The 13,199-nt window shown below is 41.1% G+C and overlaps 1 protein-coding gene and 4 non-coding genes across 8 annotated transcripts in view; 2 read left to right on the forward strand and 3 right to left on the reverse strand.

The window, feature by feature from the left end:
• The first annotated feature begins 1,808 nt into the window (after positions 1-1,808).
• Positions 1,809-1,895, forward strand: trnay-gua (transfer RNA tyrosine (anticodon GUA)). The gene is given in 2 exon segments: positions 1,809-1,845; positions 1,860-1,895. It is a non-coding gene; the product is annotated as a tRNA-Tyr (tRNA).
• An 85-nt stretch (positions 1,896-1,980) lies between these two features.
• Positions 1,981-2,052, reverse strand: trnae-cuc (transfer RNA glutamic acid (anticodon CUC)). The gene has a single exon. It is a non-coding gene; the product is annotated as a tRNA-Glu (tRNA).
• Positions 2,053-3,927: 1,875 nt separating this feature from the next.
• On the reverse strand, positions 3,928-3,999 carry trnae-cuc (transfer RNA glutamic acid (anticodon CUC)). Its single transcript has one exon. It is a non-coding gene; the product is annotated as a tRNA-Glu (tRNA).
• A 295-nt stretch (positions 4,000-4,294) lies between these two features.
• On the forward strand, positions 4,295-4,367 carry trnar-acg (transfer RNA arginine (anticodon ACG)). Its single transcript has one exon. It is a non-coding gene; the product is annotated as a tRNA-Arg (tRNA).
• Positions 4,368-6,946: 2,579 nt separating this feature from the next.
• LOC137491248 (uncharacterized) overlaps positions 6,947-13,199 on the reverse strand; it is a 697,259-nt gene continuing 691,006 nt past the window's right edge. For 2 of the 4 annotated variants that reach the window (XM_073947911.1, XM_068220405.2), the window contains exon 3: positions 6,947-8,484. In XM_073947911.1, coding sequence (XP_073804012.1) covers positions 7,622-8,484 — 863 coding nt within the window. In that variant the 3' untranslated portion in view covers positions 6,947-7,621. Of the gene's footprint in view, positions 8,485-9,562; positions 9,784-11,081; positions 11,163-13,199 lie in introns of those variants that run through there. The other 2 variants (XM_073947912.1, XM_073947913.1) reach the window with 2 other exon arrangements.

Raw genomic sequence — 13,199 nt, forward strand, 5'->3', positions numbered from 1 at the left:
TCTAAAAATATAAAGACAACATGGACTATTTTTCAAAGGTTTGGGACAAAACTGCTTTAGTTTATAAAAATGCAGATATAAAAGTAACCTTGTAAATAATTATTCCTTTTTAATATGTTAGCTTTTCCATTTGAATATGTTAAAATATAATTTATTCCAATGATGTTAAAGCTGCATTTGAGGCATTTGTGTCCTAAATAAAATAATTTGAGACAAAACAACAAAACATATAAAAATATACTTAGTTAAAAGAAAAACAAAGTAAGATTTTCATGTGTGTATTTGTACCTTAAAGGGTCACGAAACTCCAAAACACATTTTTTGAGCTGTTGACAATCATATATGTGTCCCACACTGCTAAAAACACTATTTGGAGACAAATATTTCACTAAAAAGTGTAAATTGGTTGTTTTTGCGTTATTTCAAGCAAATTTGTACTTCCGGTTTGAAACAAATATTTGAAGCAGCGTCTTAACCATGAGATAATAGTGTGTATTCAAGCGTGCAGACTGGATGTCTGTGCCAGAGTGTGTCTTATTACATCTTACAGTGCGGCTCGAAGGACATCTTTTGCATTCAGAGCTGCTTTCGTGAAGAGATCATCGGCAACACTGCTCGAAGTTTACCATGGAGGTGAAAAGGAAGCTCCCTGACAAGGAATTGAACCCAGGCCACAGCAGTAAGAGCACTAAGTCCTAACCACAAGACCACCAGGGAAGGCCTGGCTAAAGGTTGCCCTCTAGCCTAGCTGTGGGCCTCCACCCAGGTGTGCTGCAGCTGCTCTGACAAAAATAACTCTAACGCTTGCAACCTCCTCCTGGAGAAGAGAAAGTCTCAGAGCCTGGATCACAGTTCTTCTATGGAGGGACTGTCACATGCTCTGTGTAAAAGCATCCTATCGACACCACAACTTGCCATGACAACAAAGCACAGCATGCGTTGAAGGAACTCCATGTTTACCGGTCCATGTCCTCTTTCCAAACAGCATGCTAATGAGCACTCCTTGAACAGTGTGTGCCAGTGGCGCAATGGATAACGTGTCTGACTGATCAGAAGATTCTAGATTCGAGTTTTTGGCTGCTCTCAGTCAGTGCACTGCAGTTGCAGTTTGCCCCTGCCAGAGTTGTTTGGTTCTACTTTGGAGGTACCACTTAGAGGTCATCCAGCCGACTTGCTGTGTAATCTCCTCCACTTGTAGGTCTCTGAGCTGCAGCAACACCTAAGTGCTCTGACACACAGACACAAAAGAAACCATTGCTTTTAACCTACTCTTGAAGAGGAGAGAGTCTCCGACCCTGGATCTCAGGTCTTCTATGGAGGGACTGTCAGGAATCCTGTAAGAGCATCCCATCCACACAACCTCTTGCCATAAAAACAAAGCAGAATGTGTGGTGAAGGAACTCCGGGTTGACAGAGTCTTGTCCTTGCTTCAAGCAAAGTGCTAACAAGGTGCTGAACAGAGTGACGGTGGCACAAAGGTTAGCGCTTATGACTACGGATCAGAAGATTCTCGGTTACGGAAACCAAGAAACTGTGTATGAGAGAGTGCGTAAGTGTATGAGTGGCACTTGTGCAAGCGGAGCAGGGACGTGCCAGCGATCAGAATGAACTGGAGTTTGTGCCAAGACTGGGTTTCAAGAGTGGCAGTTCCCATATGGTCTAGCGGTTAGGATTCCTGGTTTTCACCCAGGCGGCCCGGGTTCGACTCCTGGTATGGATAGGCTTGAGTGCTTTTGCTTCAGTCCTTTTTGGCCAGCGGTCGGTCTGCAGCTACCTTATAGGATGTGGTTGTGGAACTGCCCCATAAGCCTTCGATAGCTCAGTTGGTAGAGCGGAGGACTGTAGGTGGGATGATGGCAATCCTTAGGTCGCTGGTTCGACTCCGGCTCGAAGGACATCTTTTGCGCTCAGAGCCGCTTTCTTGCCTTCGCCAAGTGAGTTAACCACTCCTCAAAGTTCAGCATGGAGGTGAAAAGGAAGTTCCCTGACCGGGAATCGAACCCGGGCCGCGGCGGTGAGAGCGCCGAATCCTAACCACTAGACCACCAGGGAAGGTGTGTGTAAAGGTTGGCCTCAAGTCTAGCTGTGGGCCTCCACCCAGGTGTGCTGCAGCTGCTCTGACAAAAATAACTAACGTTTGCAACCTCCTCCCGGAGAAGAGAAAGTCTCAGAGCCTGGATCACAGTTCTTCTTGGGAGGGACTGTCACATGCTCGGTGTAAGAGCATCCTATCGACACCACAACTTGCCATGACAACAAAGCAAAGCATGCTTTTAAGGAACTCCATGTTCACCGAGCCGTGTCCTCTTTCCAAGGACCATGCTAATGAGCACTGCTGATGCGGACGGGGCCACTGGCGCAATGGATAACGCGTCTGACTACGGATCAGAAGATTCTAGGTTCGACTCCTGGCTGGCTCGTTCAGGATTTTTTTGCGTTGCTCTCAGTGCAGTGCGGTCGCGGTTTTCCCCTTCCGGAGTTGTTCGGTTCTACTCTGGAGTGAATCGAGTTTCTGGGGCTGCCAGCACAGAGCCTGTGGGGTGCTCTCCTGGGTTCAAAGGCTGCCCCAACCGCTCTCATGTCTTGGTCCCGTACATCCCTCAGGACTTCCAGAAGAAACCAGTACAGCCACTCTCCTGGGAAGACAGCAGTGACAGCTTGTAAACCAAAATGTTTGCTGTGAGGCTAAGGCGTTCTACTGCAGCACAGATACGCATTCAAAAAGCATACAATATTCAAAAACAAAGTGCCAACCTAAAACAAGATTGAAGTCAAAATGACCACCTCAGACAAGTGTGAGCAATGTTTCAGTCTCTGTTATACGTCGGCATATATGCCACACAGTGCATACGCTCATACTACTGAAAAGGAAGTTACCTGACTGAGAAAGGTATAAATAGAAATCGGAGCCTGCTCCAAACGACCTGGTCAGCCCCAAGTGGGCTGTAAAAACCTCCTGGAGTTTTCATTCATTTAATGTCTGGTACAAGACACTGCGTCCAACCAGTTATGTTTGAATGTCAAACCTACCCCAATCCTTAAACCAACCTCACAGTTTCCTGCTGTGTTTTATCAACCTCCCAACCTACCCCAACTCTTAACCCAACCTCACAATAACAAACCTCCATGTGGGTTTCATTGATTCAATGTCTCGTACATGGCACAGAATACAACCTATCGCAGTTTATTAAAATCACACCTACCCCAGCCCTAGGCCCAACCACACGGTAACCTGCTGTGTTTTATTCAATTTTACTCCTACCCCAACCCTAAACACAACCTCAGAGTAAGCAGTTTATATATTTTTTTATTTTTATGAATGTCTACTACAGCTACATCAATCGCAAACCCAGCCTACGTGCGGTATAAGTGCCTACCACTTAGAGGTCATCCAGCCGACTTGCAGTGTAATCTCCTCCACTTGTAGGTCTCTGAGCTGCAGCAACACCTAAGGGCTCTGACACACAGACACAAAAGAAACCATTGCTTTTAACCTACTCTTGGAGAGGAGAGAGTCTCCGACCCTGCATCTCAGGTCTTCTATGGAGGGACTGTCAGGAATCCTGTAAGAGCATCCCATCCACACAACCTCTTGCCATAAAAACAAAGCAGAATGTGTGGTGAAGGAACTCCGGGTTGACAGAGCCTTGTCCTTGCTTCAAGCAAAGTGCTAACAAGGTGCTGAACAGAGTGACGGTGGCACAAAGGTTAGCGCTTATGACTACGGATCAGAAGATTCTCGGTTACGGAAACCAAGAAACTGTGTATGAGAGAGTGCGTAAGTGTATGAGTGGCACTTGTGCAAGCGGAGCAGGGACGTGCCAGCGATCAGAATGAACTGACATCTTTTGCGCTCAGAGCCGCTTTCTTGCCTTCGCCAATTGAGTTAACCAATCCTCAAAGTTCAGCATGGAGGTGAAAAGGAAGTTCCCTGACCGGGAATCGAACCCGGGCCGCGGCGGTGAGAGCGCCGAATCCTAACCACTAGACCACCAGGGAAGGTCTGCGTAAAGGTTGGCCTCAAGTCTAGCTGTGGGCCTCCACCCAGGTGTGCTGCAGCTGCTCTGACAAAAATAACTAACGTTTGCAACCTCCTCCTGGAGAAGAGAAAGTCTCAGAGCCTGGATCACAGTTCTTCTTGGGAGGGACTGTCACATGCTCGGTGTAAGAGCATCCTATCGACACCACAACTTGCCATGACAACAAAGCACAGCATGCGTTTTAGGAACTCCATGGTCACCGAGCCGTGTCCTCTTTCCAAGGACCATGCTAATGAGCACAGCTGATGCGGACTGGGCCAGTGGCGCAATGGATAACGCGTCTGACTACGGATCAGAAGATTCTAGGTTTGACTCCTGGCTGGCTCGTTCAGGATTTTTTTGCGTCTCTGTTATATGTCGGCAAATATGCCACACAGTGCAGACTGGGCCAGTGGCGCATACTGTCACCTGTAAGTTGTGGTTATTCTTGGTTACACCGGCCAATCACGTTCTGAGTTGGAACCAAGATTTTTTTTAATTCTTGGTCATGCTGGCCAATCACGTCCCGAGCTGGAACCAAGATTCACCCTATTCTTTGTTACGGCAGCCAATCGTGTTCCGAGTTACAATGAACGCTATGGCCAATCAGAGCCCTTATACCATTCAAGATTTGTACTGTTATAACAGATTTCGTTGCAGATTAATTCGGACAACAATTGCAAACTAAGTATTTTTATAACAAGTTGGTTTAAATGAATAACCATTACAGTAACGTTGAATACTACACTGTTAAAAATTGTCCCGTTAAAAAACAGTAAAATACTGCCAGCTGCAGTTGCCAGCAATGTACTGTTATTTTACAGTATGTCGCTGTAAAAATACATGGACTACATTGATTTACACAATACTCAAGTGAACTCATTTTGCTCACTGAAAGCAACTGCCTCAACTTGGTCAACTGCTGAATGAGTTTATGAGGTAATGTGCTATATATGCTTAGAAGCATACTTATAATGATAACTTATTTTAGTTAATTAGAAAAGTTCGGTTTAACTCTAATGTCTTATTTTTCACAACAGCACACAAACATGTAAATCTGGAATCACCAGAGAGATTCTGACTTCATCAGCAACTAAACAGCCGCTATCTTTAAATAGAAAAAAACCATGCAGAATAACATCAGCAGTTCATTGTTCATCTTTAACTCATACACTGGCTCTACTCTCCTCCACAACGGTGACATACAGAAGAAATTAGCTTCAGGTCTTACAGTAAAATACTGTTTTTTCCTTGATTTAACAGTAATCTACTGGCAGCTGTGGTTGCCAGCAATCTACTGTTTTTTTACAGTCTACTTCCGTAGTTTAAGTTAACAGTATATTACTGTTAAAATACATTTTACACTGTGTTTTTACCTCTCACACCTTTAACCCTTAAAAACCCCAGAGCATATACTTCAGTTTTTATTGAAGTGTCCACACTACTGAGTGTTCAAGAAACATGTAGCAAAGCTGAAGTAAATTCATTAATTAACTGACTAATTAAATGATAATGGAAGATTAACAATGAATAAATGAAGAAATAGTGAAGGGAAAAAACAAGAACAGAACATACAAAACTTTAGTCACAGCTTTATAATGAAATAACCTGAAGAACAACAAATGATTAAATCATTTAAATGATCAGCGGATGATTAAACAACTCTACAAACATCATCACCAGCTACACTTATTACTTAATACATGTTTTTTTGTATAACATCTACTAAAGTTCTTCTTGAGAAAAAGTGAAAGTTTTACGTCACCATCATGGAGAACAGAGTTTGCTTTAGTTGGGCTCTTAGCCCTGTCATTTTTAACATTTATATATCTTGGCTGCTGCAATTGTTAAGAACTTAGTTTATAAAGCTCCTTTGTTGTGGCAAGCCAGCCAAAAACCTAAATAAGATCTGGTGATGTTCATGTTGCTATTAAATGGCAGAGTCTGTTCTCATTTCGTATAATAAAATTTACTGCTCCTATTCAATGTTAAATCTATTGTTTTACATTATATGTATATATATATATATATATATGGCAATGATTTCTGGAAGTTTTTAAGAATATCTTGGACAATAACACTGCTCTATGGTGTAAATCGCACTCAAAGAGACATCAATAATCAGCATATGAACCTCAATAATGGTGACAACAAATTTAACAAAATTTAACAAAATTAACAGTTTAACTCACAAACAGGCAACTGAAAGTCTAAACATAAACAACAGCAGAATCAAACACAAATAAAGAAAACTGTTAGACCATTATACAACATTTATTTATACCGCAATGCATACTGGGATATTTGTACAGTGCCACTCCCAGCATGCATTGCAGCATGAAACATTTGAGATGTTACCATTGTTGAGATACAAGGTCAGATTCATGAGGTCTGAGTGTGTATTTGTCATAACTGAACTGTTTTTGTATGTTATTTCTTAACTGTTAAGTAATTACGGAGATATCTTTTCTGTTTTGTTGGACTATTTCTCACTTGCCTTAGTCCACCCCAATTCAATAATCGGTCAGGAGTCAATTAATCAAAATCAATGAATTTGTTTATCGAGCATAAGTGAATAAAGCGAAGGTCAGGATCCTGGGCTTTTGAAGAACCGTCAGCCAAGCAGTCTGGATGTCCAAAAGCTCTCGAACTCTCTCGACTCCCTCCTTTTATCCATCAGCAGCGTTCAATCTTTTTGGCCACTCCTCTGATCAGTTACCCCCAATCTCTATTGTTGCCATCAGCTGTTTTCAGGCAGAATCATCTCTCAAAAGTATGTGGTCTGCACACACAGATACCTCTGCACACAGAAACAAAAGGGCAGGTGAAAGTATCACTTCTCCTTGACATACTTGACACTACTGACATCTGGGGTGCAGCAAGCAACTGTAGCAAAAAATCATCAAAGCACAGCTGAGCATCATAACTTCCTTATAGAATTATCAGGATAATATCAATTTTATTAAAGCATCATACATCACGCATACACAGAGAGCAGTATAAAAATGCTGCATCTACCACATCTGCCTTTCCTCCTAGTCCTGTCTATGAACTCTTGACCTGTGTATGCACCCATCTAGGGGAAGCACTTTTGCAGATCTGTCTCCAGCCAGCACCCACACACAGCTCTTGTGGTTTTAGCAGTTAGTTAGAAACGCATTATTACAGGGGTTAAGTAGAAGTATGCTATATCAGGAGACATCATCATATCTGACAAAAACACATATTGTAAATTATGAACAGTGAGGCAAATGGGAGTATATTCCTCCAATAGCAAAAATATATCAAAAGAAAAGAGTGATTAGTAAGACAATAAAGCAATATTTTCCTCATCTGCTCCAGTTCTCCTTTCTGTGTAGAAAAGTCACACGTCACAGCTGCAACCCAGACAGGGACTTTCTGCAAGACTTGTTTGTTACAGATTTAGTTATTTGACATTATAGGTGTGGAAAGTTCCTGTCTCATTTTAAGGTCAAACAGAATGTCTCATCATATCATTGCGTGGGCTCATTAGATTATCATGGTTCAAGCAAACACATGCATTATAAGCATGAGCACATATATATCATTCAAAAGAAACATTAGACTATAATTTTATTCCTTCACTCTCCAGTGTGGATCCTCATGTGGTGATTAAGGGATGACGATTGGCTGAAACTCTTCCCGCATTGAGTGCATGTGAATGGTTTCTCTCCAGTGTGGATCCTCATGTGGTGATTAAGGGATGACGATTGGCTGAAACTCTTCCCGCATTGAGTGCATGTGAATGGCTTTTCTCCAGTGTGGATTCTCATATGTCTATTAATGTCTGATGAGCAGCTGAAACTCTTCCCACACTGAGTGCATGTGCATGGTTTCTCTCCAGTGTGGATCCTCATGTGTTTATTAAGGTGTGCTAAGCAATTGAAACTCTTCCCACACTGAGTGCATGTGAATGGTTTCTCTCCAGTGTGGATCCTCATGTGTAGATTAAGGTATGATGATTGGCTAAAACTCTTCCCACACTGAGTGCATGTGAATGGTTTCTCTCCAGTGTGGATCCTCATGTGTATATTAAGGTGTGATGAGCGGTTGAAACTCTTCCCACACTGAGTGCATGTGAATGGTTTCTCTCCAGTGTGGATCCTCATGTGTAGATTAAGGTATGATGATTGGCTAAAACTCTTCCCACACTGAGTGCATGTGAATGGTTTCTCTCCAGTGTGGATCCTCATGTGTATATTAAGGTGTGATGAGCGGTTGAAACTCTTCCCACACTGAGTGCATGTGAATGGTTTCTCTCCAGTGTGGATCCTCATGTGAATCGTAAGTTTGCTTTTGTTTGCCAAACTCTTTCCACACTGAGTGCAGGTGTAACGATTCTTGTCTCCCCTTTTCAAAATACCATCAGTCTGTAAATTCGATTTTTCCTCAATTTTGACATGATGTTCCTCCTCTTTACTCCCCTCATACTCTTCAAATAGGTCTGAAATAAAAAAAAACATTATTTTTCACCAAGTCTTAAAAACTCTCATCAAGAGCTGAAACGTGTAAAGACACATTGGCTACACACACTGTAATTTTGATGCACAATAAATGTAAAATGAATCAGATCATACTTAGTTTGGTCCATTAACGTGTACACATTTAAGCAGATTCAATTCAATTCATCTTTATTTATCTAGTGCTTTTACAATGTAAAATGTGTCAAAGCTGCTTAACAGAAGTTATAGTAAATTGAAACTTTCTCTGTGTTTCAGCAAACGAACCAATATTTGGGGACATCTTATTTTGACATATTCTGGGAAAATGCTTTGAAATAAAAAATAAATAAAAAACCTCAATACACTTTGGGCAAATTTACTCCCTTTTCGTTATATTCTTGGCTGTTTTTTCTCAATTGGCCTCTATTATAACAACATTTTTTATTGCAAAGCTATGACAGCATATAATCATGCATTAAAAATTGTTGGTGTTTTCTGTGATGACAGTCAACATTGTTTAATTGGTCTCCACCCATGGGATGGCAAAAAGGCAAATGGGTGAGAGTATAAAGCAGGGGTCACTAATCCTGGTCCTGGAGGCCCGGTGTCCCTGCAGAGTTTAGCTCTATCTTGCCTCAACACACCTGCCTGGATGTTTCAAGTATACCTAGTAAGACCTTGATTAGCTTGTTCAGGTATGTTTGATCAGTGTTGGAGCTAAAATCTGCAGGACACCGGCTCTTCAGGAACAAGTTTGGTGACCGCTGGTATAAAGGAAGAAGAGGAGAGTTGAAGAGGGCAGCATTATGTGGTGTGCGAAAAAAAGAGAAGTTGACTGAACTGTTGCAGTGCGGGGAAACGAGTAATGACACCGGGTCGAGACGAGCAGTGTAAACGTAATGACTGGCTGTGAGAAACAAAAAGTGAAAGTATGTATTGAAGCAACGAAGCAAAGACAGCTGTCTTGTTACTAAAGTGCTCGTGACGTCTGTGAACGAGTGCATCACCAAAGACTTCAGCGCAGTGAACACAATCAAATTAGCGATTTATCTCACCTGATGGAGTCAGCTGCCGACTCACCGGCTGGGTTCGTCAACGCACTCAATCTTCACATCCACACCTCCACATTCGCCATTCTCCACTCATTTCCCCTGACCCTCCGCTCCGTGGGTAAGAAGCAAAAGTTTTTGGGGTTTTTTTTTGCCCAAATTCTTCTTTTATTAATTTTGTTTTGTTTTCTCCTTGTACTATTATTATTAGTATTATTTTTCCCCGTTTTCAAATCTGATGAATCTGTTGGCCTGAAATCATTTGCATTTTATTTTAAACTGCATTGTATTTAAATCAAATGAACATTTTCATATTAGTCAATAATATTACTGTTTTAATTTAAAAGCTGAATAAATATAGATTTACACACATTTACTCAAGCAAATAAACAATTAATGATGGGCTAAAAATCTGTAGATTTCTGCGGCAAAATCTGCGGAATTCTGTGTGCGCAGATTCTGGGTGGGCCTAATAATGAGCCATCAGACAGGTATGTGACTAACTGTACGTTCACACCGAAAGCGGCGAGGGCGTCAATGTAGCCGGAAGTCATTTATTTTCAATGAGAGCCGGCAGTGATAAGCAGCGAGGAGTGGCACGTCTTTGCGGGTGTGGGCGTCGAGGAGAGTTGAAATCAAGTCAGCTTTATGGTAATGAGCTATGACGCAGTTCGGCGGCAAGCAATCAGAATGTAGAAGTCCACCGCTTGAGAGGAGTCCAGAGAACACAGTTCTCCTGTGAACTTTGGTTTCGACCACAGTTGTTCCCAAGGGTTTATTTATTGTGGTCGCCAAATTTATAATTATTTGCAATGTTTCTCTACTGGAACATATTTTAAAATGTTACTGGCGAGCTACTGACGTGCATTAATGTTGTAAGTTTTTTTTTTTTTTTTCTTAAAAAAAACTGAATGTCATGCGACAATACAAAACAGTATTGCTGCTTCAGGATATTTTAGACATATGGACACACTGGATAATTAAGTGAAGCAAATCCACATCACATGCAACTTAATCTCTCATTGTTAAACAAATTTGACAATAAGTGAGCAACATTTTCACGCTAGAAAGTATGGTTTTATGCGGGAATGTAACTGATAAGATATGCTGCAACGGCCCCTTTAAATACGAGATCAATGTAGCGAATTTTGACGCTCTCGCCGCCACAGCTAAAGACAGGCAGCGTTGTCGCCAGGGCGGTCAGAGCGACCTTTGACGCACTCGCCACTTTCGTTGTGAACGTACAGTAAGGGGGAAAAAAAAGTTTATTTATATATATTTTTTTTGATTGCAGTTTATTTAAAATATATTTAGTTATCACACAAAACAACTTGATACACTTGTGAGAGTCAGTAAACTGTATACAACTCTGTAAACTATATAATATAGCAATTCTACTGATAAATACACTTTACGTATAACTTAAGGCCTGCACTGGAATTTACACGACACATTGTGTACTGAAGACACATTCAGAGCAAATCAACAATGTAAATATAAAGCGTGTGAGATAATAAAGGGTGTAAGGTTTGTAAAAGCGTGAGCATCACATGGTTTTAGCTGTGGTCCAGATTCATGAAAAATCTCAGAGCCTGTGGAGCCATGTCAGCATCAGTCTCTCTTATTCACATCTGAAAAAAATAAGCAATCTGATTACATAAACTACATTATAAACATTTTTTTGATGTTCACTGATACTAGTACTGAATTTACCTGTTGTCATTGTTTGTGTACACAATAAAAACTAGACACTTAACAGATTCAATTGATGTATTGATCTGATCTGTACGATCAAAACTAAAAGTTTAATTCAAGTTCTTTTTGGCATTATGAGGAGAAGACGCATAAAAATGTGTACAAGCGATCTTCAACCCCCTTATGTAAGAGTCTAATTGTTGTTCTGAGATTGTATGTAATACGGTCTACAAACTTTTTGTGGGTGTTGAAGCTGGCCTCTGCTGATGAAACTGCAAACTATCTACAGTAAACTTTCTTTTAATTGAATCTCTAACTCCTGCTCTTCTTCGTCTGATTTTTGGGATAAAACTGTTGGTCCCCTGAACTCCATATAAAAGACAAAAACTTTTTGAACAGGCCTATCTAAAGGGTTAATGCTGCCAACTGATGATCAACAGTAAAAATAACATGTTTTACCTCTTCCCAACAGGGAAAACACCAACAACCTAGAATCCATGATTATTTGGTGTCATGGCTTTGTGGTTAAAAATGTGGTTATAATAGAAGTCAATGGGTTAAAAACAGCCAGGAACACAATGAAAGGGTGTAGGGCTGCACGATGAATCATTTTACTTTCACAATAACGATATTTGTGGCCCACAACCAATAATTAAATATTGTCATTATTTTACAGTATAAACACCAAGCCGTTATTTTAATGAGTGGAGTTTATGGATTGTAGCGCAACACAAGCATGAGGTGACTGTGTCTAGATTGCAAGTGTTTTTTTTTTTTCGAGGAATGTAATGATGATCAGGTAGCCTTTGCTCCTGTTCAGTCCAAACTTCCCAAGGTAACACAACAAATCTCATTAACTACCTTAAAAACCATCTCAAAGTTGCTGTCATCAGTAGGTTATGCCGAGTTCAGCCTGCATGATTTTAAAAGTAGTCGTGTCACAGATGTTTTCACACTGCATGACTATCTGGGCAAGCGTTTCGTCGCTGCTTTGTTTACACTGCAAGATGGATCGGCGACAGGGACTTTCACATTGCATGACTTTACTATAGGAAGAATCGCAACAACTTCGTCCAAACTACGTCTCACAGCCAAAAACACGTAGTATATCTTTTGTTATTAACTACATAATGAGAAAGAAGCCTTTAATGGGGTAGAACATGTACATGTTTGCTCACCTGGGTTTAAAGGGAATTAGCCATTTCTCCTCAACGTTGATAAAACTAATTTCTTTCTGTATGAAACATCAAACAGACACGGTTGCTCCTGTCTAACCTCCACTAGTTTTTCCTCCATTTTGTGGGTCCAAATAAACCGAAAAAGAGCGCTTTTAACTTCTCCCCCAGCCTCCCACTGGCCTGCAGCAGGTATACACACACGCACACACAAGTGAATGCCGCTCTCTCATTGGCTGTAGGCGATCGCTGATGTTATTTTCAGTCAAAACTCAATTCACACGGCATGATTTGAATCGCCGACAGCTCCAGATATTTAGCACGCCAAATATCTCACACGCATCGGTGACTCATCGGCGATTCTCTCAGATCGCGTCTTTGATAGTTCATAGTATACTGTGTGATTGTCACTCACGTGCATGAGCACCGATTTGCCTGTGATTTCAGGCATTTGTCTGCGATTTCTCAAAACCTGTGGGCGAGCCAAAATCGGGGCTAAAATCACGCAGTCTGAACTAGGCATTAATAAGCTCAGGACAAATCTGTTTTGCATTTTTCTATGCATTACTAACATTACTAAACATTTAACAAAATATTCGCAGAGATTTAGACATTTTTTCCTGACGCGTTTGCCAGTCATGTAGACAGAAGACACAATCCAATTGTTTCAATGAAAAATAAAAAGTCACTGTGGCCCTGTTCACGCGGGTATTCAGGTTAGTTTTCATCAATCTGATGCAACTTTTATTATTTATAAGAAAAGAAAACGCAATTTAAAGTTTCAGATTTACCTCAATT

This window comes from Danio rerio, chromosome 4 (genome assembly GCF_049306965.1).
Source record: "Danio rerio strain Tuebingen ecotype United States chromosome 4, GRCz12tu, whole genome shotgun sequence".
NCBI classification, from domain to species: domain Eukaryota; kingdom Metazoa; phylum Chordata; class Actinopteri; order Cypriniformes; family Danionidae; genus Danio; species Danio rerio.